Source organism: Anomaloglossus baeobatrachus, chromosome 6 (genome assembly GCF_048569485.1).
Source record: "Anomaloglossus baeobatrachus isolate aAnoBae1 chromosome 6, aAnoBae1.hap1, whole genome shotgun sequence".
Lineage (NCBI taxonomy): Eukaryota > Metazoa > Chordata > Amphibia > Anura > Aromobatidae > Anomaloglossus > Anomaloglossus baeobatrachus.
The window spans coordinates 476,101,197-476,126,319 of NC_134358.1; the positions used below are offsets into that span (position 1 = coordinate 476,101,197).

The 25,123-nt window shown below is 47.1% G+C and overlaps 1 protein-coding gene across 4 annotated transcripts in view; it reads left to right on the plus strand.

Annotated features, from left to right (window-relative positions):
- Positions 1-24,839, plus strand: part of OSBPL3 (oxysterol binding protein like 3) — a 297,701-nt gene extending 272,862 nt beyond the window's left edge. For 3 of the 4 annotated variants that reach the window (XM_075315350.1, XM_075315352.1, XM_075315353.1), the window contains 5 exons: positions 1,823-1,967; positions 2,293-2,437; positions 3,946-4,072; positions 19,071-19,193; positions 23,920-24,839. In XM_075315350.1, the coding sequence (XP_075171465.1) occupies positions 1,823-1,967; positions 2,293-2,437; positions 3,946-4,072; positions 19,071-19,193; positions 23,920-24,016 (637 nt within the window). In that variant the 3' untranslated portion in view covers positions 24,017-24,839. The remainder of the gene's footprint in view (positions 1-1,822; positions 1,968-2,292; positions 2,438-3,945; positions 4,073-19,070; positions 19,194-23,919) is intronic. The other variant, XR_012724374.1, reaches the window with a different exon arrangement.
- Positions 24,840-25,123: the final 284 nt, after the last annotated feature.

Sequence of the window (25,123 nt, forward strand, 5' to 3'; positions counted from 1 at the left end):
CACTCCATCAAAAAAGCTTAAGAAATGGAACAGCATTTTACACCAATGGATAAACTCGAATCCCCCAACTATGGCATTGGTTGACAACAAAAATCCAATTTCTGTTTAAAATGGAGAGTTGGAGACGCTGACAAACAAGGAAAAATTGACCAGGAAATTTTTTGAAACATGGAGTCCATACATCCAGACACTTCCGATAGACACTAAAAATAGTCTTAGATCACAATTTGAAAATACCTCATGGTACCTGTGGGAGGTCATTGGAGGGCACAACCCAATATCATAAAGATCTAGGTTTGGAGAGAGGACACGCAGAGGTGGGGTGGAGGGAGGTCGAGAGGGGGATTGGGATTCGAGGAGATACATTATCTGTAATTTTGTAGTTTAACATAATCATAATGTATTGTATTATATGATTATTGATTATATGTTTTTGTTATTAACAACTAATAAAAAGGTTAAAAAAAAAAGAAATGGAACAGCGTACTATACTACATGTTTTATTTTGTTATTTTGTAAAATGACTGACCCCTTAAAAAGAAACTTGACAAAATCCATTATAGTCAATGTTTTTAAATATTTTTAAAGGGAACCAATCACCAGGATTTTCGTATATAACCTAAAGCCAGTGCTATACTGTCACTATCAGGCTGAATATCTACATAAAAACTCAGACTAATGGCAGAAGATGTAAACTGCCCAGGCTAAAAAGATTAATGCACTGCCAGGATGCTACAAGACCTCCATTAAATGGAGACATCACAGGTGCAAAGGGAGATGGTAAAATTGCACACTTGTGGCTTGCATAAGTCACACTTCACACATGCAGGTTCACAGTATCTGGTAGCGCAGCCTATTAGTTACAACCATCACAATGGATGCAAGCGGGCTGCGCCAGTACTAAATATGTGCTCCATGCTGGGACAGGGAGTGTAGTATGCAAGGCCTAACATAAAGAGGCCTGGCTGCATCCTGAGTTTTTGCTTAGTTTTTGGAGGATTTTTATTCCTCTTTGTTGTTGCATGCATATATATATATATATATATATATATATATATATATATATATTACTGATTATCTACATACCTTTAGTGGGATCAGATAATATCTGGGGGGAATATTCATACTTATCCCCCTTCCCCTGTTAGAATTAGCAGAAGCATTATGCAATCGATATTGGTTGGCCTCAGCCAACAGAAAAATGTTGCTTTGTTGGCTGAGGCCCCGCCCCTTCTGGTCACATGAATATGACCTCACACAGGTCCTGAAAGTGAAAAGTGAATTGATGGTATAATACCTATGCTAATTCTAATGAGGAGAAGATAACTATGAATACCCCCCTGCTATTATCTGATCCTCAGCTGCTGTCACTCAAAAAGCTGATTATTTTTTAAACTTTACTTTCTTGGATTTCAAAACCTATACATCCGAGCTGACCACTACAGGTATGTAGAGAATCAGCCTGATAATGCCAGTATCGCACTATGGCTTTGTTAAATCCGAAAATCCTGATGATTGGTTCCATTTAAAGGGTATTTCCACAGAATGTGCCACGAATGTATAGTAAATGTAGACCCACATATATTCAAGGAACAGGGCCCTGTAGCCTGAGGCAGTTAGTGGAGAGTGGGTCAGAATTCCCATAGAAAGTGATGTGAGTTCCGTCCACCTCTCTACTTACATAGGTGCACAATAGGGCCCTGTTGACAAAGATATTTGATTGACTATACATTTTTGTCATATCCTCTGGACCTGTCCAGTCCACTTGGACACTTGTCCAAGATGGGAATATCCCTTTGACTTGTATTTTCTATAATTTAAGATGTGGAGACCATTATGAGTGGAACAAGGTGACCTCCTGTATTCACAACATTCTCAGTGGCCAGAGGTGGATAGAACATTATGGAGAAATTATAATCAAGAACACCAAAAATAGCAATTGTCACTGCAAAGTCACCTTTGTAAAGGTAAGTTGCTGCAACGTGTCCTGACATACGGGGTAGAGGGACAAAACCGTTCTTGTGTCAGTTGTGTAATGGATTGTTTTAGATTATTGTAGTTCCCTTCTGGCAGTAGTTGTTCACATATATTGTTACATAGCCAAAGTTTATGGACCAAAAAATGGTTTGGTACGTTTGCTGCCCTAGAATCTACTAAACTTTATTGTACTAAATCACCAATTCTGTTAGTTTTATATTGGTGTATGTATATTGGGAGCACAAGTATTTTAATAGATGGCAGATATACTGTTCTCTCATTTGTCAAATAAAAAGGCACTTTGTTTATTTGCAGGCAAAGTATTGGAATCCTAATATACATGAAATTGAAGGATCAGTGATGGACAGGAATGGTAAAGTTGTATATCGGCTCTTTGGGAAATGGCATGAGAGCCTATTCTACGGGTCACCTTCTTCACCAATCTGCATATGGAGGACGAGTAAGTCCACAGATTGCTCTAAGGGGAATGTGTCATCAGAAAATTACCACTTTTGGGTGTGGCTTTACAGCTATTTAAGAGCCATGCTTTGTGGCCCAATTCACGGGACTGCTCCTTTTATATTTCTGACTATTGGCAATGATGTACAATACAAAAAAATGTACGTTGTTGGCAAGAATGTGGATGCTGTGCCGGAGCTTCTGATAATCCTATAAGCTGCAATCCGATGAGTACTTCCATTTACTACAGTTTAATAAATCATTGTCTACCTAGCAGCCATCATGCCGGACACCAGGGGCAGAGGGCGGTATCATATTCTAATTGCTCCTCTGAGAGAACAAAGTTGGCTTGTCCTGCTCCTGGCTGTATCCCAACTTTCAGCAGCATCTAAAGGTTTAGCAATATGAGATGTCAAAGATGACAATCCTGAGTGGCCTACATTCTCCTCCTTTCTATACATATATTTGGGCCATTTTATTTCTTTTTTTTTTATTTTTTTTGAGTAATATTGTTAAAAATATACTCTTAAATATATTTTTCATCAAATATGTAAAAGCGCATGAAAGAAAGAACTTCAAAAATGTAAAAAATAACATACGGCACGGTGGCTCAGTGGTTAGCACTGCAGTCTTGCAGCACTGAGGTCCTGGGTTCTAATCCCACCAAGGACACTATCTGCAAGGAGTTTGTATGTTCTCCCCGTGTTTGCGTGGGTTTCCTCCGGGGTCTCCGGTTTCCTCCCACACTCCAAAGACATACAGAAAGGGACTATAGATTGTGAGCCCCAATGGGGACAGTGTTGACAATGTATGTAAAGTGCTATGGAATTAATAGCGCTATATAAATGAATAAAATTATTATTATTATTATTATTATTATTATTATTATTATTATTATTATTATTATTATTATTATATCTGATAAAAATGATTGCTAAATTATAAAGTTGCAGTTCAGTTACAGAAAAGGAAAAAGAAGATATACTTCATTAGCTTACGTAAGAGTTCAATTAGCCAATACTGATCAATAGAAATCTTCATCCATCTCTCCTTGGATTCTGAATGGCAAGGCAGTGGTGATATACTGTAGGCTTGACAGCATGTGTTCATTTTGCAGCCTGGAAGGCTTCTGGGACAGTAGGCGACGTGCAGGAGCAGACGTAGCCCCCTCCATCGTGTGTTATATGACTGTCCAATCCATATAGGGTGTTTCAACTGAACACAGTTCCATATGACATAATCACTAGAAGCTTCCAGAAGGAAGAATATATATATCCTTCCATGTCAGCACTTATGTATTTTCAATATATCTATATATATATCTTAATATTTATTCCTTATAAGAACTTTATCAATAAACTATGCCCTCCAACATAAACAGAACTGTGAACATATGTCCTACTATAAAATATTTGATAACTAGATGTATTAATTTTAATGTTTTTACAAATATTTGTGGTTTTTAGTTCTATACTTACACACTCCCTTCTGTTTTCTCTTTTGTACCAGACCCAATGCCCAAGGATCATGAACTGTACTATGGGTTTACAAGGTTTGCACTACGGTTAAATGAATTAGAACCAAAGATAAAGCCGCTGCTACCTTCTACTGACACCAGGCTTAGACCAGACCAAAGGTAACCACTTCTAAAAACACTAGATTCACATGTTAGAGTTCACTGCAGTTGGCCAGCCAACACAATACATTTTGCACTGATTTGGTTAATTGGAGAATATGCCTGTATCTGAAATAAGCTTCTGTTACATGGCGTTATCTGTAGGTGACAGAGCTTCTATGTAAACCTTTGCTACTTTTCTTTTTCTACTGCATAGAAAATAAAAAATTAGGCAAATTGAAAGATACTTAAAAATCTTATACCATTTTAAATATATTGGTCACCTACAAAACTATGCTATAGACGCAAAACTCAAACAATTGCTATAGATGGTCTGACCCTGCAGGTTTGTTTCCTTCTAAGGCTATGTGCGCACTGGGAAATGGAATTTTCTTGTGAAAATTCCGCATGCTCTCAAAGATTACCGCACCCGCGGTAAAAAACCGCGGGAAACCGCACCCGAAAACTGCATGCGGTTTGCCGCGGTTTTACCGCGGTATTATTCGCGGTATTGCCGCGGTTTTGCCGCGTGCGGGTTGGGATGTGCTTTATTGCATTCAATGCAATAAAGCACATTGAAGAAAAAAAAAAAAGTCATTTAATTCTGAGATAGTAGATAGACAGAAGAATAGATAGAGGGATAGATAGATAGACAGACAGAGGGATAGATAGATAGAGGACAGATCGCTGCATTTCCCATGGTCGGCAGTGAGTTCACATTACCGGCCGTGGGAAATGACCGGTAATTACCTCTGCTGTCTGCTGCATTCAGCGCTGTGTGTTAGTCGCGGCTGGATGGAAGCAGCGCAGGACGTCGGACCTGTGGATTACGCCGGAGCTTTGGTGCGGGAGGGGTTAATAAAAGGGTGAACGAGGCTTGTTGGTTTTATTTAAAATAAGGGATTTTTCGGTGTCTGTGTGTTTTTTTTCACTTTACTTACGGGTTGATCATGTCAGCTGTCACATAGACGCTGCCATGATCAAGCCTGGAGTTAATGGCGGTGGTCCCCCACCATCATTAACCCCTTGTATTACCTTGCCACCACTGCTACACGGTGGCAAGAAGAGCCGAGGACACGCCGGTGCTGCCGCATAATGCATGCGACAGTGCCGGGGCAGCTGCGGCTGATATTCTCGGCTGCCGGAGGGGGAGTGAGGCGGGGGACATTATCCCTGCCCCTCTCCCTCCCCAGCCTGAGAATACCGGCCCGCCGCTGTGTGCTTACCTCGGCTGGAAGGTAAATATGCAGCGGAGCCCATGTTCTTTTTTTTCTATATTTCCGTTTTCTTTCTATGTGTGTTCTATGTGTCTGTGATGTCTATGTGTGTGTGATGTGTGTGTGTTTACTCTGCACGGCTTCCTCTTCCTGTAATGACATCACTTCCCTGCAAAACCGCAGACAAGCGATGCACATTACCGGAGGTAAACCGCGAAATACCGCAGGGAATAACGCAGGAAAACGCAGTGAACCACACAGAATTTGCTGCCTGCGTTATTCCCTGCGGGATTTCATGATTAACATTGAGTCAATGGAGTGAAATCCCGCAGCGATGTGCGGAAAAGAAGTGACATGCACTTGTTTTTGCTGCAGGATTCCCGCAGCAAAACATGCAGCTGTCAAATTCCGCCCAGTGCGCACAGGATTTTTTTTCTCCATAGGATTTGCTGGTGATTCACTGCAGAGATGTTATGAACATTTTCTGCAGCGAAACATGCAGCAAATCCACGGAAAATCCGCGGCAAAATCCGGTAAGTGCGCACATAGCCTAACTGTGACTTCATAACCTATTAAATGTATACTTAGTAAAAAAAAGTGATTAAGGGAAAGGTACTCCAAAGTACCATAGAGGATAAGGGGAACCCCACACCATTAGCACAAACTCAATAGCATAGCATGAAAAGGAGAACAAGAGTTTTTCCAGTGCAAAAATACAAATTTTTATTAGACACAGTAGGGGTGAACATCCAATATATCATTAAAAACACATTAAAAGGTTAATGACGGGTTAATCCCATACATAATGATAACATAGGCTTTGGTGTACAAATACAAAACACATCAATGTAGCACTGTCAGTTTACAGGGAGAATACATGGGCAATACATATCAATATGCTGTCTCTCTAAACACCATACAGCCCATAAACATTGGGGCATAGTACTAAACATAGCCCATATTGGGCTAATGGCCCCACTGAAACCAGTGCACAGACAGGCATAAACAATACCTATGGTGTAAGTAGACACCAGTTATCAGCCAAAGAAGGTAGAAATGAGGGGGACACCATCAGGGAAGAGCCTCAAGATAACCTACGTATGCTTCGATTCTTGTTAATGGTAATCTTCATCAGGGAGGAGGCGTCTCTTAGTAAGAAAGTGGTAGGAAGTATGACCAAATAACCACCGGTGAAGTTAATGTTACAATCATTTTATACTTCCTCCTTAAAATGTTAATGATGACTGCATGATCAGACTTTACATATCTAGTACAGATAAGATGCCGTCATATCACAAAATTTTTAAAGTGTCCTAACACTAGCAGATCTTATATGGTGAAAAGATGAAACCCTCTTGATTCATCAAAGCTTTTACACCAGTATTCTGGTGTAAAAACCGTAGAAAAGTTGCATAATTCTGGCGCAAGTCAAGGCTGGTGCTAACATTATGCAACTTCTGTGGCAGCCCGATGCGTTACGCCAATCAAGCTGGGTTCATCAGGAGAAACTCCTGATGACTGGCATAACGCATCGGGCTAACACACTTTCACTCCTGGTCCTGCAATTGCACTCTGGTAACTACATTGGGGCTTTCACTACTGGTGCTTATCATTATTTTTGGCTACTTAGCCTTTTTGCACCATTCCCAATATATAAACTTTTCTTTGTCGCTCTATTGGGAGACCCAGACAATTGGGTGTATAGGCTATGCCTCCGGAGGCCGCACAAAGTATTACACTTAAAAGTGTTAAGCCCCTCCCCTTCTGCCTATACACCCCCCGTGCTCCCACGGGCTCCTCAGTTTTTTGCTTTGTGCGAAGGAGGTCAGACACGCACGCACAGCTCCATAGATGGGTCAGCAGCAGCTGCTGACCATGTCGGATGGAAGAAAAGTGGGCCCATATAGGGCCCCCAGCATGCTCCCTTCTCACCCCACTCTTGTCGGCGGTGTTGTTAAGGTTGAGGTATCCATTGCGGGTACGGATGCTGGAGCCCACATGCTGTTTTCCTTCCCCATCCCCCTCAGGGCTCTGGGTGAAGTGGGATCTTACCGGTCTCCAGGCACTGAGACCGTGCTCCATCCACAGCTCCTAAGACTCTGCTGGATAGGAGCCGGGTATCGTTCAGGGACATGGCCCTGCTACTTGAAGGTACTCTGTGTCCCTGTGGGGACCGCGCACAGCAACACTCCAGCATTGCTGGGTGTGCTAGTGCACCGGGGACCGCGGCGCTGACCGGGTTAATATGTGCCATTACACACTCAGCGTCGCTGAGTGTGTTTATGTAGGGGGACTACCGTACTACCGCCGCCGCCATGTTTTTAACACTGAGGCGCGGCTGGGACTTGTAGTGCGCCGGGGACTTCCGCGCGGCCGCGCTTTTATGGCAGCCGCGCTCATTACTTGAGTCCCCGGCTTGTACGGCCTAGTGTTTCCTCCTCCCGCCCACAGCCCTGACAGGCAGGGGAAGGGCGGGACGCTTTACAGACGAGCTGCAGTGAGGGCTGGAGCATGCTTTGCATACTCCACTCCCCTCACTGCACTGTGAGGCACCAGTTCCCGCACTTTCTAAGGGTCACGCCCACGGCTTCCTCCTCTCTCAGGACGCCGGCAGCCGTGCCATTACACACTCAGCATCGCTGAGTGTGTTTATGTAGGGAGACTACCGCGCTGACCGCCGCCGCCATGTTTTGACACTGAGGCGCGGCTGGGACTTGTAGTGCGCCGGGGACTTCCGCGCGGCCGCGCTTTTACGGCGGCCGCGTTTATTACTCGAGTCCCCGGCTTTTGCGGCCTAGTCTTTCTTCCTCCCGCCCACAGCCCTGACAAGCAGGGGAAGGGCGGGACGCTGCACAGGATGAGCAGCACTGAGGGCTGGAGCATGCTTTGCATACTCCACCCCCCTCACTGTCCTCTCCTCAGAAGCCGGCAGCCATTCCTGTCAGCTCCTTGAATGCTGCAGAGGGGGACAAATTCTGACAGACCCAGGCAGGGACCCTGGTGGCCTCACAACCGCTTTATGCGGGGGGTATGCAGCATCTGTGGTGCTAGCCACATTTGTGCAGGAGTGTAATTTTAAATCATATGTTTATAAGATATGCTTTACACTGTATGGTGCACAGTTGATTCTGTATATATATTGTGTTGCTCAGGGAAGTCAACAGCATGGCGCCCATAAAAGGCAGGAGCGCCAAACCACAGGCTTACTATGCTGCCTGCGCCGCATGTACGACCCCTCTGCCGGCAGGATCCACTGAGCAATCCAGACCGGTATCTCAGCACAGGGGCACTGTTGAATCATTGCTCCCTGGCCCACCTCAGTTGGACCAGAGGTCTCCCCGGGGTGTCTCATAGATCCCAGAGTGAGGTCTCTGATACAGACCCCAGCCCCTGACCGTCTAAGCGAGCTCGCTGGGAAATTCCCTCGACATCTTCATATTGGTCAGGGTCTCAGCGGGGGGAATCCCTGGATGATGAAGCGGAGACAGCTGATCAGGATTCTGATCCTGAGGCCGCTCTCAATCTTGATACGCCTGACGGGGACGCCATAGTGAACGATCTTATAGCGTCTATCAATCAAAGATGCCACTCACAGGCAGATGGAGCTCTGGTTGAAATCCATCTATGAAGCTATCAGCGCTTCTTTTACACCAGCATTTGCAGCCCTATGGGTGCTACAAGCTATCTCAGCAGGTCAAGCGCAAATTGACGCAGCCACACAGACGTCGGCATTTGCGTCTTACGCTATTAATGCTGTCCTGGACTCTGCGAGCCGTATGGCGGTTGCTTCCGCCAATTCGGTGGTACTCTGCAGGGCCTTGTGGCTACGGAACTGGAAGGCAGATTCTGCTTCCAAAAAAAGCGTTTAACCAGTTTGCCAATTTCTGGCGACCGACTGTTTGGCGAACGTTTGGATGAAATCATCAAACAATACAAGGGAAAGGATACATCTTTACCCCAGCCCAAACCGAACATACCCCAACAGAGGATGGGGCAGTCGAGGTTTCGGTTCTTTCGGGGCGCGGGCAGGTCCCAATTCTCCTCGTCCAAAAGGCCTCTGAATAGATCAAGGGCTCTCCGATTCATGGCGGTCTAAGTCAAAAAGACCACCGGAGGTGCCGCTACCAAAGCGGCTTCTTGATGGCTTTCGGTCTCCTCAATCCGCATCCTCGGTTGGTGGCAGGCTTTCCCGCCTTTGCGACTCCTGGCTGCCAAGGGTAAAAGACCGTTGGGCGAGAGACATTCTGTCTCACGGTTACAAGTTAGAGTTCGCCTCTCGTCCCCCGACTCGATTCTTCAGGTTATCCCCGCCTCCCGAGCGAGCCGAGGCTCTTCTGCAGGCGCTGGGCACCCTGAGGGCAGAAGGAGTGGTGGTCCCTGTTCCTCTTCAGCAACAGGGTCACGGGTTTTTCTCCAACCTGTTTGTGGTTACAAAGAAGGACGGGTCTTTCCGTCCTTTCCTGGACCCGTAACTGCTCAACAAACACGTATAGACCAGACGGTTCCGGATGGAAACCCTCCGCTCCGTCATCGACTCAATGTCCCCAGAAGATTTCCTTGCATCGATCGATTTCAAAGATGCTTTTCTCCACGTACCGGTGGCTCCAGAGCACCAACGCTTCTTGCGCTTCACCATAGGAGACGAACACCTGCAGTTCGTGGCACTGCAGTTCGGCCTGGCTACAGCCCCACGGGTTTTCACCAAGGTCAGGGCTACAGTAGTTGCGGTCCTCCACTCTCAGGGTCACTCGGTGATCCCTTACTTGGACGATCTGCTGATCAAGGCACCCTCTCAAGAGGCATGCCAACACAGCCCCGACGCTTCTCTGGGGGCTCTCCAGAGTTTCGGGTGGATCATCAATTTTCCAAAGTCAAATCTGACACCAGCCCAATCGCTGACATATCTTGGCATGGAGTTTCATACCCTATCGGCGATAGTGAAGTTTCCGCTGATCAACAAGCGTTCACTACAGAAAGGGGTGCAATCTCTCCTTCAAGGTCAAGCACACCCCTTGAAGGGCCTCATGCACTTCCTGGGGAAGATGGTGGCAGCAATGGAGGCAGTTCCTTTCGCGCAGTTTCACCTGCGTCCTCTTCATTGGGACATCCTACGCAAATAGGACAGGAAACAGACGTCCCTCGACAGGAACGTCTCCCTCTCTCAGGCAACCAAAGCTTCCCTTAGGGGGTGGCTTTCTTCCCACTTCATTATCGCATGGGAAATCCTTCCTACCCCCATCCTGGGAGGTGGTCACGACGGACGCGAGTCTGTCAGGGTGGGGAGCAGTCTTTCTCCACCACAGGGCTCAGGGTACGTGGACTCAGCAAGAGTCCTCGCTTCAGATCAATGTTCTGAAGATCAGGGCAGTGTGTCTTGCCCTAAAAAGTGTTCCAGCAGTGGCTGGAAGGCAAGCAGATCCGAATTCAGTCGGACAACTCCACAGTGGTGGCTTACATCAACCACCAAGGCGGAACACGCAGTCGGCAAGCCTTCCAGGAAGTCCGGCGGATTTTGATGTGGGTGGAAGCCACGGCCTCCACCATCTCCGCAGTTCACATCCCGGGCGTCGAAAACTGGGAAGCAGACTTTCTCAGTCGCCAGGGCATGGACGCAGGGGAATGGTCTCTTCACCCGGGCGTGTTTCAGGAGATCTGTTGCCGCTGAGGGAGGCCGGACGTCGACCTAATGGCGTCCCGGCACAACAACAAGGTCATGGCATTCATGGCACGCTCTCACGATCACAGAGCTATGGCGGCAGACGCCTTAGTTCGGAATTGGTCGCAGTTTCAACTCCCTTATGTGTTTCCTCCGCTGGCACTGTTGCCCAGAGTGTTACGCACGATCAGGGCCGACTGCCGCCGCGCCATCCTCGTCACTCCAGACTGGCCGAGGAGGTCGTGGTACCCGGATCTGTGGCATCTCACGGTAGGCCAAACGTGGGCACTACCAGTCCGTCCAGACTTGCTGTCTCAAGGGCCGTTTTTCCATTTGAATTCTGCGGCCCTCAACCTGACACTGTGGCCATTGAGTCCTAGATCTAGCGTCTTCAGGATTATCTCAAGAGGTCATTGCCACTATGAGACAGGTTAGGAAACCAACGTCCGCCAAGATCTACCACAGGACGTGGAAAAATTTCCTGTCGTGGTGCTCTGCTCGGGGTTTTTCTCCCTGGCCTTTTGCCTTGCCCATTTTTCTGTCCTTCCTTCAATCTGGACTGGAAAAGGGTTTGTCGCTCGGCTCCCTTAAGGGACAAGTCTCAGCGCTCTCTGTGTTTTTTCCAGTAGCGCCTAGCCAGACTTCCACAGGTATGCACGTTCCTGCAGGGGGTTGTCACATCGTTCATCCTTACAAGCGGCCGTTAGAACCCTGGGATCTGAACGGGGTGCTGATGGTTCTTCAGAAACCACCATTCGATCCAATAAGGGATATTTCTTTCTCACGCCTTTCGCAGAAAGTGATTTTCCTAGTAGCAGTCACTTCACTTCGGAGAGTGTCTGAGCTAGCAATGTTGTCATGCAAAGCCCCTTTCCTGGTGTTCACCAGGACAAGGTGGTTCTGCGTCCGGTTCTGGAATTTCTCCCAAGGGTGGTATCCCCCTTTCATCTCAATCAGGATATCTCCTTACCCTCTTTTTGTCATCATCCAGTTCACCAATGTGAAAAGGATTTGCACTGGTTAGATCTGGTGAGAGCACTCAGGCTCTACATTTCTCGTACGGCGCCCCTGCGCCGCTCGGATGCACTCTTTGTCCTTGTCGCTGGCCAGCGTAAAGGGTCACAGGCTTCCAAATCAACCCTGGCCCGGTGGATCAAGGAACCAATTCTCGAAGCTTACCGGGCTGCCGGTTCCCTCAGGGCTCTAGGCCCATTCTACCAGAGCCGGGGGCGCGTCCTGGGCTTTGAGGCACCAGGCTACGGGTCAGCAGGTGTGTCAGGCGGCTACCTGGTCGAGCCTGCACACTTTCACGAAACACTATCAGGTGCATACCTATGCTTCGGCGGATGCCAGCCTAGGTAGACGAGTCCTTCAGGCGGCGGTTGCCCACCTGTAGGAAGAGGCCGTTTTACGGCTCTCTTACGAGGTATTATTTTACCCACCCAGGGATTGCTTTTGGACATCCCAATTGTCTGGGTCTCCCAATAGAGCGACAAAGAAGAAGGGAATTTTGTTTACTTACCGTAAATTCCTTTTCTTCTAGCTCTAATTGGGAGACCCAGCACCCGCCCCTGTTTTTTTGTGTACACATGTTGTTCATGTTGTTTGGTTTCAGTTCTCCGATATTCCTTCGGATTGAATCTACTTTACACCAGTTTATAATCTTTTCCTCCTTCTTGCTTTTGCACCAAAACTGAGGAGCCCGTGGGAGCACGGGGGGTGTATAGGCAGAAGGGGAGGGGCTTAACACTTTTAAGTGTAATACTTTGTGCGGCCTCCGGAGGCATAGCCTATACACCCAATTGTCTGGGTCTCCCAATTAGAGCTAGAAGAAAAGGAATTTACGGTAAGTAAACAAAATTCCCTTCTTTTTTTTTTTCTCCAAGCCGTCATTGATTGTCTTTTTGGCTCTGCACCAGCCATCACTTTAGAGCCTTGTAAGTACCCTATATAGCAGACAGACGATTTTGACAAAGGTTTATCTTGAGTTCCTTATAAGGGTTCATGGAATATATTGTATGTGTCATTATTTCCAAATTATATCCTATGTGTTATTTTTTACCTAATCCATGGAGTCGATAGTGTACTATGTTCATGTTTGATTTTAAATTATTTTAACTATATATGTGTCTATTGCCACTATGTTTAAATAAATATTGTTTATTTCTTCATCGTTCCTATGGGAGACCCAGACCATGGGTGTATAGCTTCTGCCTCCGGAGGACACACAAAGTACTACACTAAAAAGTGTAGCCCCTCCCTCCGAGCATATACACCCCCTGGATAACCAAATATAGCCAGTTCATTGCTTTGTGTTCTGGAGGCACACATCCACACATGCATTCTCATCTGATTTTTGATTTTTGGAAAGAGTTTGAAGAAAAGCGGGTCCAAGTCTGGACTCTCGGCATGTCCCTTCTCACCCCACTGTGTCGGCGGTGTTGTTAAGGTTGATTTCAGGGCTGGAGCCTTACATGCCGCACTCCTTCACCATCCCTCGGGCTCTGGCTTGAAGTGGGAGCCAGCACGGTTCTCCCTGCCTTGCAGGAGACTGGTCTCCATCCGCAGCCCTTTCAGGATCCTGCCGGACGGAGCACTCATCCCTCAGGGACCTGGCCCTGCGTCTCACAAGCTAAGTATCTGAGACGTTATTATCGGGGGTCCCTTGTACTTTATTGTTGGGGAGAGTGTGCTGTGTATCTATTCTGACATTTCCGGCCGGTTCTCTGGTTTTCACCTGAGAACCGCGCCGATGGTGCCTGCGCGCCGGCCACATCGTTAAATTTAGGCCCCGGCTTCGCCTGAGGCCTAGTTTCGTTTTCACTGCCCCTGCATGCCAATCATGCAGAGGGACAGTGCGGCTCCGCCCAGCGGCCGTTCGGCACAGGGGAGGGACACTCCTCTCTGAGGAAATATTCCCTCCCCTGTATATCTCCTTGGCCCTCCGGATCCCGCTCTTAGAGTAGGCCCCGCCCCCTCTCCTCGCTCCGGCGCCATTTTATCAGCATTCTCACAGCGATCGGCGCTGGCTGCAGCATCTCTCTGGGGGTCCGGGCTGTGGGATCTGGTGGGCACACAAACGGTCGGGTAAGCCAGGGTAGAATCTTTCTCTAAGTCTATCTCCCAGTCTTTTGCCGACTCCATGGGAGAGTTGTCCCGGACTCTGCTGAGCATGCATCAGCCCCCTTCTCAGGGCGCCTCTGCTGCTACGGCTCGCTCAGCAGAGCTCTCAGAGGATCCTTCATCTGGTCCCAGACCCCGTCCTCCTAAAAGGAGACGCAGGGGCCCCTCTCCTTCCTCGTCCCGCGGCTCTGATTCACGAGCTGACTCGCAGGACGAGGAGGATGCCTTTACTGGGGGCTCGGACGCTACCTCCATGTGCCCCATTGATCTGTCCGTGGGTGACGCAGATGTTAGTGATTTGATTGCGTCCATTAATTCTGTACTGGACCTCAATCCGCCAGTATCAGAGGAGCAACCCTCTCTGGCAGAAAAGCACCAGTTTACCTTGCCTAAGAGAACAAGGAGTGTGTTCTTTAACCACTCCAGTTTTCAGGCCACTGTGACCAAGCCTAGGGCCTGTCCTGACAAACGCTTCCCAAAGCGTGGTTCTGATGACCGTTTTCCCTTTCCACCAGAGGTGGTCAAGGAGTGGGCTCATTCACCAAAGGTAGACCCTCCGGTGTCTAGACTTTCAGCCCGGACAGTTGTATCAGTGGCTGATGGCACCTCACTTAAGGATTCCACTGACCGCCAGGTTGACCTTCTGGCCAAATCTGTGTATGAGGCAGCAGGGGCCTCGTTCTCCCCATCTTTTGCAGCAGTGTGGGCTCTCAAAGCCATCTCTGCTTCTCTAGAGGAGATGCATTCCCTCACCAGGGACTCTATGCCCGAAATGGTTGCCTTAACTTCCCAAGCTTCCGCTTTTTCATCCTATGCCATGTCTGCCATGCTGGAGGCTTCTCACCGCACTGCGGTGGCTTCGGCTAATTCCCTCGCTATCCGCAGGATCTTGTGGCTTCGACAGTGGAAGGCAGACGCTTCTTCAAAGAAGTACCTTGCTGGGCTCCCATTTGCTGGGTCCAGGCTGTTCGGTGAACAACTGGATGAAATTATTAAGGAAGCTACTGGCGGGAAGAGTACTTCCTTGCCACAAACTAAAACCAGGAAACCTGTCCAGGGCAGGAACCAGTCGAGGTTTCGTTCCTCCAACTGGTCGTCCTCTAAGCCCTCGGCCTCGTCCACTAACTCAGCCAAGGACCAAAAACCCAACTGGCGCACGAAGCTGCGTCCTCAGAAGACCGCAGGAGCTGCTGCCACTAAGGCAGCCTCCTCTTGACTATCTGGCCGCGCCAGCAACGTCCTTGGTCGGTGGCAGGCTCTCCCACTTTGGCGACGTGTGGTTTCAACACGTCTCTGATCAGTGGGTGCGGGATATCATCTCCCACGGCTACAGGATAGAATTCTCTTCCAGCCCGCCAAACAGATTTTTTCTGTCAACTCCCCCCTGCTCCAAGGCCGCCGCCTTCTCACAGGCCGTGGCATCCTTGCAGGCCAACGGAGTAATTGTACCGGTTCCCGCCCGGGAACGGTTCAGAGGTTTCTACTCAAATCTCTTCCTAGTCCCCAAAAAGGACGGTTCCTTCCGGACCATCCTGGATCTCAAGCTTCTCAACAAGCATGTTCAGGTGCGGCATTTTCGCATGGAGTCTCTGCGATCAGTCATTGCCTCAATGACCCAAGGAGATTTCCTAGCATCCATCGACATCAGAGATGCCTATCTGCATGTGCCAATTGCAGTTTCACACCAGCGTTGGCTACGTTTTGCAATCGGAGAGGAACATTTCCAATTCGTGGCTCTCCCCTTCGGGTTAGCCACGGCCCCTCGAGTATTCACCAAGGTCATGGCAGCAGTGGTTGCGGTTCTGCACCTCCAGGGGTTGGCAGTGATTCCTTACCTGGACGACCTTCTAGTCAAGGCTTCATCCAGTGCAGACTGTCAGCGGAGTGTCTCGCTCACTCTCTCCACTCTAGTCCAATTCGGGTGGCTTGTCAATCTGCCCAAGTCCACTCTGACTCCGACCCAGAAGCTCACGTACCTAGGGATGCAATTCGAGACTCTGCCGGCACTTGTGAAGCTGCCCTTAGTCAAACAGCAGTCCCTCCATCTAGCGGTGCGCTCTTTGCTGAGGCCCCGCCGTCATTCCATCAGGCACCTAATGCAGGTGCTGGGTCAGATGGTGGCGTCAATGGAAGCGGTTCCCTTTGCCCAGTTCCATCTGCGTCCTCTGCAGCTGGACATTCTCCGCTGTTGGGACAAGCGGACTTCCTCCTTGCACAGGTTAGTGGCTCTGTCGCCACAGACCAGGGGCTCCCTTCAGTGGTGGCTTCGGCCCCTCTTTCGGTCTCAGGGACGCTCCTTCCTGGCCCCGTCCTGGGTGATCCTCACCACGGATGCCAGTCTATCCGGCTGGAGAGCAGTATATCTCCACCACAGAGCGCAGGGCACTTGGACTCAGTCCGAATCAGCCCTCTCGATCAATGTGCTGGAAATCAGAGCTGTGCTTCTAGCTCTCTTAGCCTTTCACCACCTGTTGGCGGGCAAGCACATTTGAGTCCAGTCAGACAACGCGACAGCGGTTGCCTACATCAATCACCAGGGCGGGACACGCAGCCGCCTGGCAATGTTGGAGGTTCAACGCATCCTTCAGTGGACGGAGGACTCCAAGTCCACCATATCCGCAGTCCACATCCCAGGCGTGGAAAACTGGGAGGCAGATTATCTCAGCCGTCAAACCGTGGACAGCGGCGAGTGGGCTCTGCATCCGGCAGTGTTTCGGTCAATCTGCCGCAAGTGGGGCACTCCGGAAGTGGATCTAATGGCATCCCGGCACAACAACAAGGTTCCGGTTTACGTGGCTCGCTCCCACGATCCTCAGGCCTTTGCAGCGGACGCGCTGGTTCAAGATTGGTCCCAGTTTCGTCTGTCTTACGTGTTTCCCCCTCTAGCTCTCTTGCCCAGAGTCCTGCGCAAGATCAGAATGGAGGGCCGTCGGGTCATCCTCATTGCTCCAGACTGGCCCAGGCGAGCTTGGTACCCAGACCTGCTCCATCTGTCTGTAGAGGTGCCGTGGCATCTCCCGGACCGTCCAGACCTTCTCTCACAAGGTCCGTTTTTCCGCCAGAATTCTGCGGCTCTCAGATTGACGGCGTGGCTCTTGAGTCCTGGATCTTGACGACTTCTGGTATCCCTCCTGAAGTCATCTCCACTATGACTCGGGCTTGGAAGTCTTCCTCGGCCAAAATATATCACAGGACCTGGAGAATTTTCCTGTCCTGGTGTCGCTCTTCCGGCCATGCTCCTTGGCCTTTTTCCTTGCCGACCCTCCTGTCCTTTCTACAGTCCGGTCTGCAGCTAGGACTATTCCTCAATTCCCTCAAGGGACAGGTCTCGGCTCTGTCAGTGTTGTTCCAGCGGCGTATCGCCCGGCTGGCTCAGGTGCGCACCTTCATGCAGGGCGCATCTCACATCATTCCGCCTTACCGGCGGCCTTTGGATCCCTGGGACCTTAATCTGGTCCTCTCGGCTTTGCAGAAACCCCCTTTTGAGCCACTTAGGGAGGTTTCTTTGTCTCGTCTTTCACAGAAAGTGGTCTTTCTATAACTTCCCTCAGGAGAGTCTCTGATTTGGCTGCGCTTCGGAGTCACCTTTTTTGTTTTTTCATCAAGACAAGGTGGTTCTCCGTCCGACTCCGGACTTTCTTCCTAAGGTGGTATCTCCTTTCCACCTTAACCAGGATATTTCCCTGCCTTCCTTTTGTCCGGCTCCTGTTCATCGCTTTGAAAAAGCGTTGCATACTCTGGATCTGGTGCGGGCGCTCCGGATCTATGTGTCTCGCACCGCTGCTCTTAGGCGGTGCACCTCTCTTTTTGTGCTGACCACAGGTCGGCGTAAGGGCCTCTCGGCTTCTAAGCCGACCCTAGCTCGTTGGATTAGGTCGGCCATTTCCGATGCCTACCAGTGTACTCAAGTGCCTCCCCCGCCGGAGATAAAGGCACACTCGACCAGAGCTGTCTGTGCCTCTTGGGCTTTCAGGCACCAGGCTACGGCTCAGCAGGTCTGTCAGGCTGCCACTTGGACTAGTCTGCATACCTTTTCGAAGCACTACCAAGTGCATGCTCATGCTTCGGCAGATGCGAGCTTGGGCAGACGCATCCTTCAGGCGGCTGTCGCCCATTTGTGAAGTTAGGTTTCGCCTACTTCTCAGTTTTCTGTTTCCTCCCACCCATGGACTGCTTTGAGACGTCCCATGGTCTGGGTCTCCCATAGGAACGATGAAGAAAAAGAGAATTTTGTTTACTTACTGTAAATTCTTTTTCTTATAGTTCCTTAATGGGAGACCCAGCACCCTCCCTGTTGCCTGTTGGCAGTTTCTTGTTCCGCGTGTTATCACCGGCTGTTGTTGTAGACAGAGGCTCCGGTTGTTCCGGTTCTTGCTCTATCTCTACTTCTGGGTGGCTACTCTCCTTCAGCTTTTGCACTAAACTGGCTAGATCTCGTTCTCCAGGGGGTGTATATGCTCGGAGGGAGGGGCTACACTTTTTAGTGTAGTACTTTGTGTGTCCTCCGGAGGCAGAAGCTATACACCCATGGTCTGGGTCTCCCATTACGGAACTATAAGAAAAAGAATGTACGGTAAGTAAACAAAATTCTCTTTTTTTGCACTGTTCAAGGTCCTCCCTAGTTATTATCTTCTATTCAAAGCCTGGTGCCTCACATGTACTTCTTTTTTGCAGTTTTGACACCTCAAGCTGCATCACAAATGTTTTTTACTGGATACCTCGCATGTAGGGTTTTGACTATTACAGTAATGCGAGGTTGATGCCCAATAAGTGTCATCAGGCACGGATAGTCTAGGGAGACGTTTTGTGCTGTTTAAGGAATTATTAGCAGGCTGCTAAGCTCTCCATAAATATTCTGCATTTATTGCTGTCTGACCTCAACTGGACTTCATCTGAAAAATTATGATTTTATGCTAAAAAGAATTTTAAATAGAGTTACGCCTTGTAATGGGCACAAAGAAGTGGCAATCTCAAGGGTACGTTCATGTCCATTGCTAATGTATGTGTGGTTCTTTTCTGACAGATTGCTTGAAGAAGGGAACGTGGAGGGAGCAGAAGCACAAAAACAGAGGATAGAGCAGCTACAGAGGGAGAGGAGAAGAGTTTTGGAAGAGAACAATCTGGAGCACCAGCCTCGGTTCTTCAGGTGTAGATCTGTTTATTGCTCATTTTTTTTGTCAACGTAAAGCCACATTAATAGTCTACCATGTCGGGATGCCTTTTTTAACCACTTTTCTGCTTTAGAATGCTCAGACCTATATAGTTTTAACTTTTTATATTCAGGATCAGCCGTAATAGTAAGACCACCAACAAGTGAAGTGAACAACATTGGCCAAATTACGTCTAGATGTGGGTATTAAAGCATCTTCATAATAGCAGGACCGTGGGATTATATACAGTAGTTAGTAACTACTAAAAGTGGTTCAAAGGAATTTCAAGGTTTTTTCCTGACCACGTAGTCTTGAGGAGCTAGTTTTACAAAGTATATGTTGGATCGATGCAATCTAGAGCCATCCACGGTCTATCACAATAGTGTCGCACAGTGGGTAACCATTGGACCTTGGGGAAAAGTTTTAGGCTGGTCCTGGGCAATTTGGCATACTTTTTAATTTTGCAAACTTTCATGTGAAGCATTTAGTGGTGGTCTCTTGACCTTCAGCATGGCTGCTCTGAATGAAGAAATCTTCTACGATACCTCCTAATAATCCAATTGAACCCTAGCGGAGGACATTCAGACATGGCCAATAGTGTTGGCACCCTTGAAATTCATCCAGAAAACGAAGTATTTCTCCCAGAAACACCTGATATATTTTTTATACACCTATTTATTTCCTTTGTGTGTATCGGAACGACACAAAAAAAAAATGGAGGAAAAAAAATGGGAATGACCAAATTGTTGGCATCCTCAGCTAACTATTTGGTTTGCACACCCCTTGGAATAAATACCTGCAATCATTATTTTTCTATAACCATCAGCAAGGTTCTTTCACCTCTCACATGGAATTTTGGGTCATTGTTCTTTTGCAAACGTCTCCAGGTCTCTCATATTTGAAGGCGCCTTCTATCAACAGCAATTTTAAGATCTCTCCACAGATGTTCAATGGGATTTAGATCCGGACTCATTGCTGCCACTACAGAACTCTCCAGCGCTTTGTTTCATCCATTTCTGTGTGCTTCTTAAAGTATGTTTGGGGTCATTATCCCGCTGGAAGACCCATGACTAAAGGCCGCTTTACTCGCTGCGACATCGCTAAAGCGATCTCGTTGGGGTCACGGAATTTGTGATGCACATCCGGCCGCTTTAGCGATGTCGTTGCGTGTGACACCTATGAGCGATTTTGAATCGTCTCAAAAAACGTTCAAAATCGCTCATCGGTGACATGCCCCCCTAATCTCGATTATCGCTGCAGCTAGCGATGTGGTTCCTCGTTGCTGCGGCAGCACACATCGCTCTGTGTGACACCACAGGAACAAGGAACCTCACCTTGCCTGCGGCCGCCCGCAATGAGGAAGGAAGTAGGTGGTCGACATGTTCTGGCCGCTCATCTCCGCCCCTCCGCTTCTATTGGGCGGCGGTTCAGTGGCGCTGCTGTGAACCGTCACTGAGGCAGGTAAGTAGTGTGACGGGTCCACGCGATGTTGTGTGCCACGGGCAGTGATTTGCGGTGTCGCACAACCGATGGGGGCGGGTACGCACGCTAGCGATATCGGTCACGATATTGTAGCGTGTAAAGCTGCCTTTAGGATGCAAACCCACTTTCTAACACTGAGCATTGCATTGCTACCCAAAATACTTTGGTAATCTTTAGATTTCGTGATCCCTTGCACACAATGTATTGACCTGGAACCATGATGAAAGGCGTAGCTGAAACGCGTTGGTGTCATGTTTTTTCACCAAGGTGTCATTTTCTACTCTTGTCTGATTGCTTAACATGTTATTTTATAGCGATAAAACAAATGTGCAATTTTATCAATACCATTTTTTCGATTGTGGGATGGTTCTCTATCTCTGGAATCCATGTTTTTTCCTGTTTTAAAACATTCCAGTACATCACTGGAATCAGCCTCTCTGCCCCTACATCATGCAGCTCTCAAATCACATAGAAAAAACCTGCTGATAGATTACATTTAACACCCTACCTACATTTAACATACTGGTACGTCATATGCTAGCTCCCCGATTGTGATGCAGGCTTGCAAGCTGAACTCGCATCTTTGCCAGTAGATGATGGCTGTGATAATCAGCCATCATCTGCTTCTAACAGCCACAGGTGAATCGGAGCTCGGCCCACAGCTTTTAACCATTTAAACATCTTGGTCAATCCCTAACAGTGTCACTTACAGTGCGCCAGGGGGGCGCGTAATTCTGTGCGCCCATCGGCACGCTCATGACATGATCGCAGGGTGTCAATGGGTTGCCATGAACAGTCGGGGTACCTTAAGTGGACTACTACATCTAGTGATGAGTAAAATAAATGTTTTTAAAAATATTAACAAAATAAAAAAAAAAATTAAACGTTCAAATCACCACCGTTCTCTCCATTACAAGTTAATAAATATTGCTCCGTTTGTAAAAGTCCGTTATATTAAAATATAAAATAAATGAATCTGATCGGTAAACAGTGTAATGAAGAGAATGAAAACTCCAAAATTGCGGGGGGGTTTTGCCATCCACATGAACAAAAAAAGGTTCAATGACAGTCAATAAAAATATTTTATATATGCCCCCAAATGAAATAAATAAAAACATCGTCTTAGGGCGCAAAATCAAACCCTCACTCAGCAAAATATCCCGAAAATTTAAACTGTTAAGGCATTCGGAAATTGGCAAAACAAGCGAACATTTTTGTCTTTTACAAATTTCCAAGTTTTTTCTTCACCACCTAAATAAAACAAACACTGCATTTTTGGTATCTACTTAATCGTACTGACCTAGAGAATATTATTTCAAAGTCATTTTTACCAAAAAATGAATGCTTTAAATGAAAAACCCAAAAAACAATTGTGGAATTTCACTTCTTTTTTTTTTTTTTTTTTTTGTTGCTGTTTCGACACAATTGTAATTTTTTTCCTGCTTTTAAGTACACTACATGATGAAATCAATGGTGCCATTCAAAAGTACAACTCTTCCTGCAAAAAACAAGACGTCACATGGCTATATTGACTGAAAAATAAAAAAAATGTATAGCTCTTGGAATAAGAGGAAAAAACAAAAGCAAAAAAATGGAAAATCACCTGGACGGGAAGGTGTAAATGCAGAATATTGAATATATACTAGGACCCCCATGGCTGTCTCGACCATTATGCATCAACATACTTTTCTTACTGTATAACAAAGCATAATCTGCTGCGCTCTCCTGCACAAATGAATGAAAAAAGATCCCCTTTAAATGCTTTACTTCTGTACAATGGCAGACCATGAGCAATCGATTCTATTGTATGCCTAGATTTAGGAATACAAAGCAAACCTCTGCCTGAGGTATAATTTGGGGAATACTGATGCCGTCTGCCCTCCTTGGAAGGTAAAATAAATCAATATAGAGATTTATTAAACCCTAGTGCAAAGTAAAAGTAGCAATCCGTCATATTCTGGCTGTTTTTTGTTTTTTTTTTTCTTGCCATTTCGAAAACTAAACCTGTATCCTCTCGCAACAACTTGTTTTTTTTTTTTTTGTTTTTTGTTTTTTTTTTGCCTGCAATGCTTTTCCTCCAAGTGATCTATATATCACATAGCATAACCTGATACACTGGCATTGAATTGTGCCTTTCTGTATACTAGAAACAAGTCTACAGTGGTTAAAATGCTTAGTCTTTTACAAGTGAGGCATCCAAAAATGTGTGGGCTAAAAGTATGCAGTAAGAATAAAACGCATTAGTGATACGGTCTTCAATCAATGTATTAAAGGGAATCTGTCATGTAAAAAAACAATGTTAATCTGCAGATTAATAGCGTTCTGATGCGCTGCGGCCTCTGCACTGAGAGCCCCTCTGCCGGGAGGAAATTAACTTTATACTTCCCAGCCGCCTCGGGCTTTCAGTTATAGGGGTGCAGCCGGTACGGTTTCTCTCAACACTCTGTGCATAGTGAGTGGAGGCAGTGCCGCACCCTGTCACTTACTGACATCTGGCTGTGTACTGATGCAATAGTGAGCCAGTTGTAAAGGCTCGGCTACAGCCACCGCTCACAATGCACAGAATCAAAAAGTGACCACCACCTCCAAGGAGTATAAACAAGTGTGAACAGGTGCAAGCCGTCACAACTATTCCATATGTATACAACAAAATACAGCTACCCTCTGTAATATACAAACATTGACTATATGAATTCGGAGCTGCACTATGGCTATAGAAAATAGGTTTAAGATTAAGGTACTTTTTGAACAAATTGGCCATTTCATGGGAGCCAATCAGCTGTGTCAATGTAAGACCTTTTTATTTAATTAACATGCACCCTGAATGGAAATGTGCTCTATCAATGGGATTATATCTCTGACCCTTGTGTTATTACACAGGCTTTGACTAAGAACTGTGGAGGTCAGAAACACGTTGCCTTATACTTATCCGTGATCTCATCCTCTGAAATAACTGCCGGCATTCAGACTCAATTATAACAATATATACAGTATATTGGAGATTTTAGAGCACCAAGTTCTGGTTATTTTCCTTTTCTTGGATATCCCTATCTGAAAGACTCACAAATGTGCTGCTGGCAACCGCGGCAGTTTGATGATTTATTCTAAAGTCCTGGTGATTGGGACATTGTATTGTGTGTGGCATATTCTAAGACTCTTTCTGTCACCTATTTTTTTTGTAAAGAATAGGAATGATTTCTTATTGTACAATTTACCTGACAAGTGTGTCTCTATCCACAGGAAATGCACTGATGACACTTGGATGACGAACGGCATGTACTGGCAACTGCGGAAAGAACCCGGGTTTGCTAAACTAGACTGCCCCATAATGTGGTGATTGTGCTGCTCCTGCTACCTAGACTCTTGCACAATGCAGTACTATTATTAAAGGAAGATGCTGGAAATCCCACTTGTAGCCGATCTTTCATCAAATGTCTGTCCTCAGGCCTCAAAGGGTGAACTGCTGCAAATCAAGATCTTCACTTGTTTGTGATCTAAAATTGACCTTCTCTGCAAAATGATTGCTCCATTCTGTTCTGTCTGCTTCCTGAACACACAACATCTAGACATTGAAATCATGATTTTATTCTTCAGGTACCATCTGTGTGATGCTACAATATGCAGCACTGCTACCCACCTATGGCTGCTCAAGCATCACATATACAACACTTTTGTTTCCAAAATTAAAACAATGAAAATCAATACAGTGGATTATGTTGGGTTTAAAAAGGGTTTTCTGAGACTTAGGGGCACTTTGCACACTACGACATCGCAAGCCGATGCTGCGATGCCGAGCGCGATAGTCCCCGCCCCCTGCGACGTTGCTCTGGCCGGCGACCCGCCTCCTTATTACGGGGGCGGGTCGTGCGGCATCATAGCGACGTCACACGGCAGGCGGCTAATAGAAGCGGAGGGGCGGAGATGAGCGGGACGTAAAAATCCCGCCCACCTCCTTCCTTCCGCATAGCTGGCGTGAGCCGCAGGACGCAGGTAGGAGATGTTCCTCGCTCCTGCGGCTTCACACACAGCGATGTGTGCTGCCGCAGGAGCGAGGAACAACATCGTAACATCGGTCATTTCCAAATTATGGAAATAACCGACGCTACACCGATGATACGATTACAACGATTTTGCGCTCGTTAATCGTATCAAAAAGGCTTTACACACTACAATATCGCCTGCAACGCCGGATGTGCGTCACTTTCAATTTGACCCCACCAACATCGCACCTGCGATATCGTAGTGTGTGAAGTACCCCTTAGATTTAGGATAAGTAATAAATATTGGGTAAATGGAGAAATTCAGCTCACCCCTCTTCACTCCTGATCTCACCTCCGGCGCACGGAAACACCCTGACCCGGGTGGGAAATCAAAACAAACAATGCAGAAAAATTTTTCCAGCGTCTCCAGGAGAGTTGAAGGTGAAAACAATTTCTTTATTGAA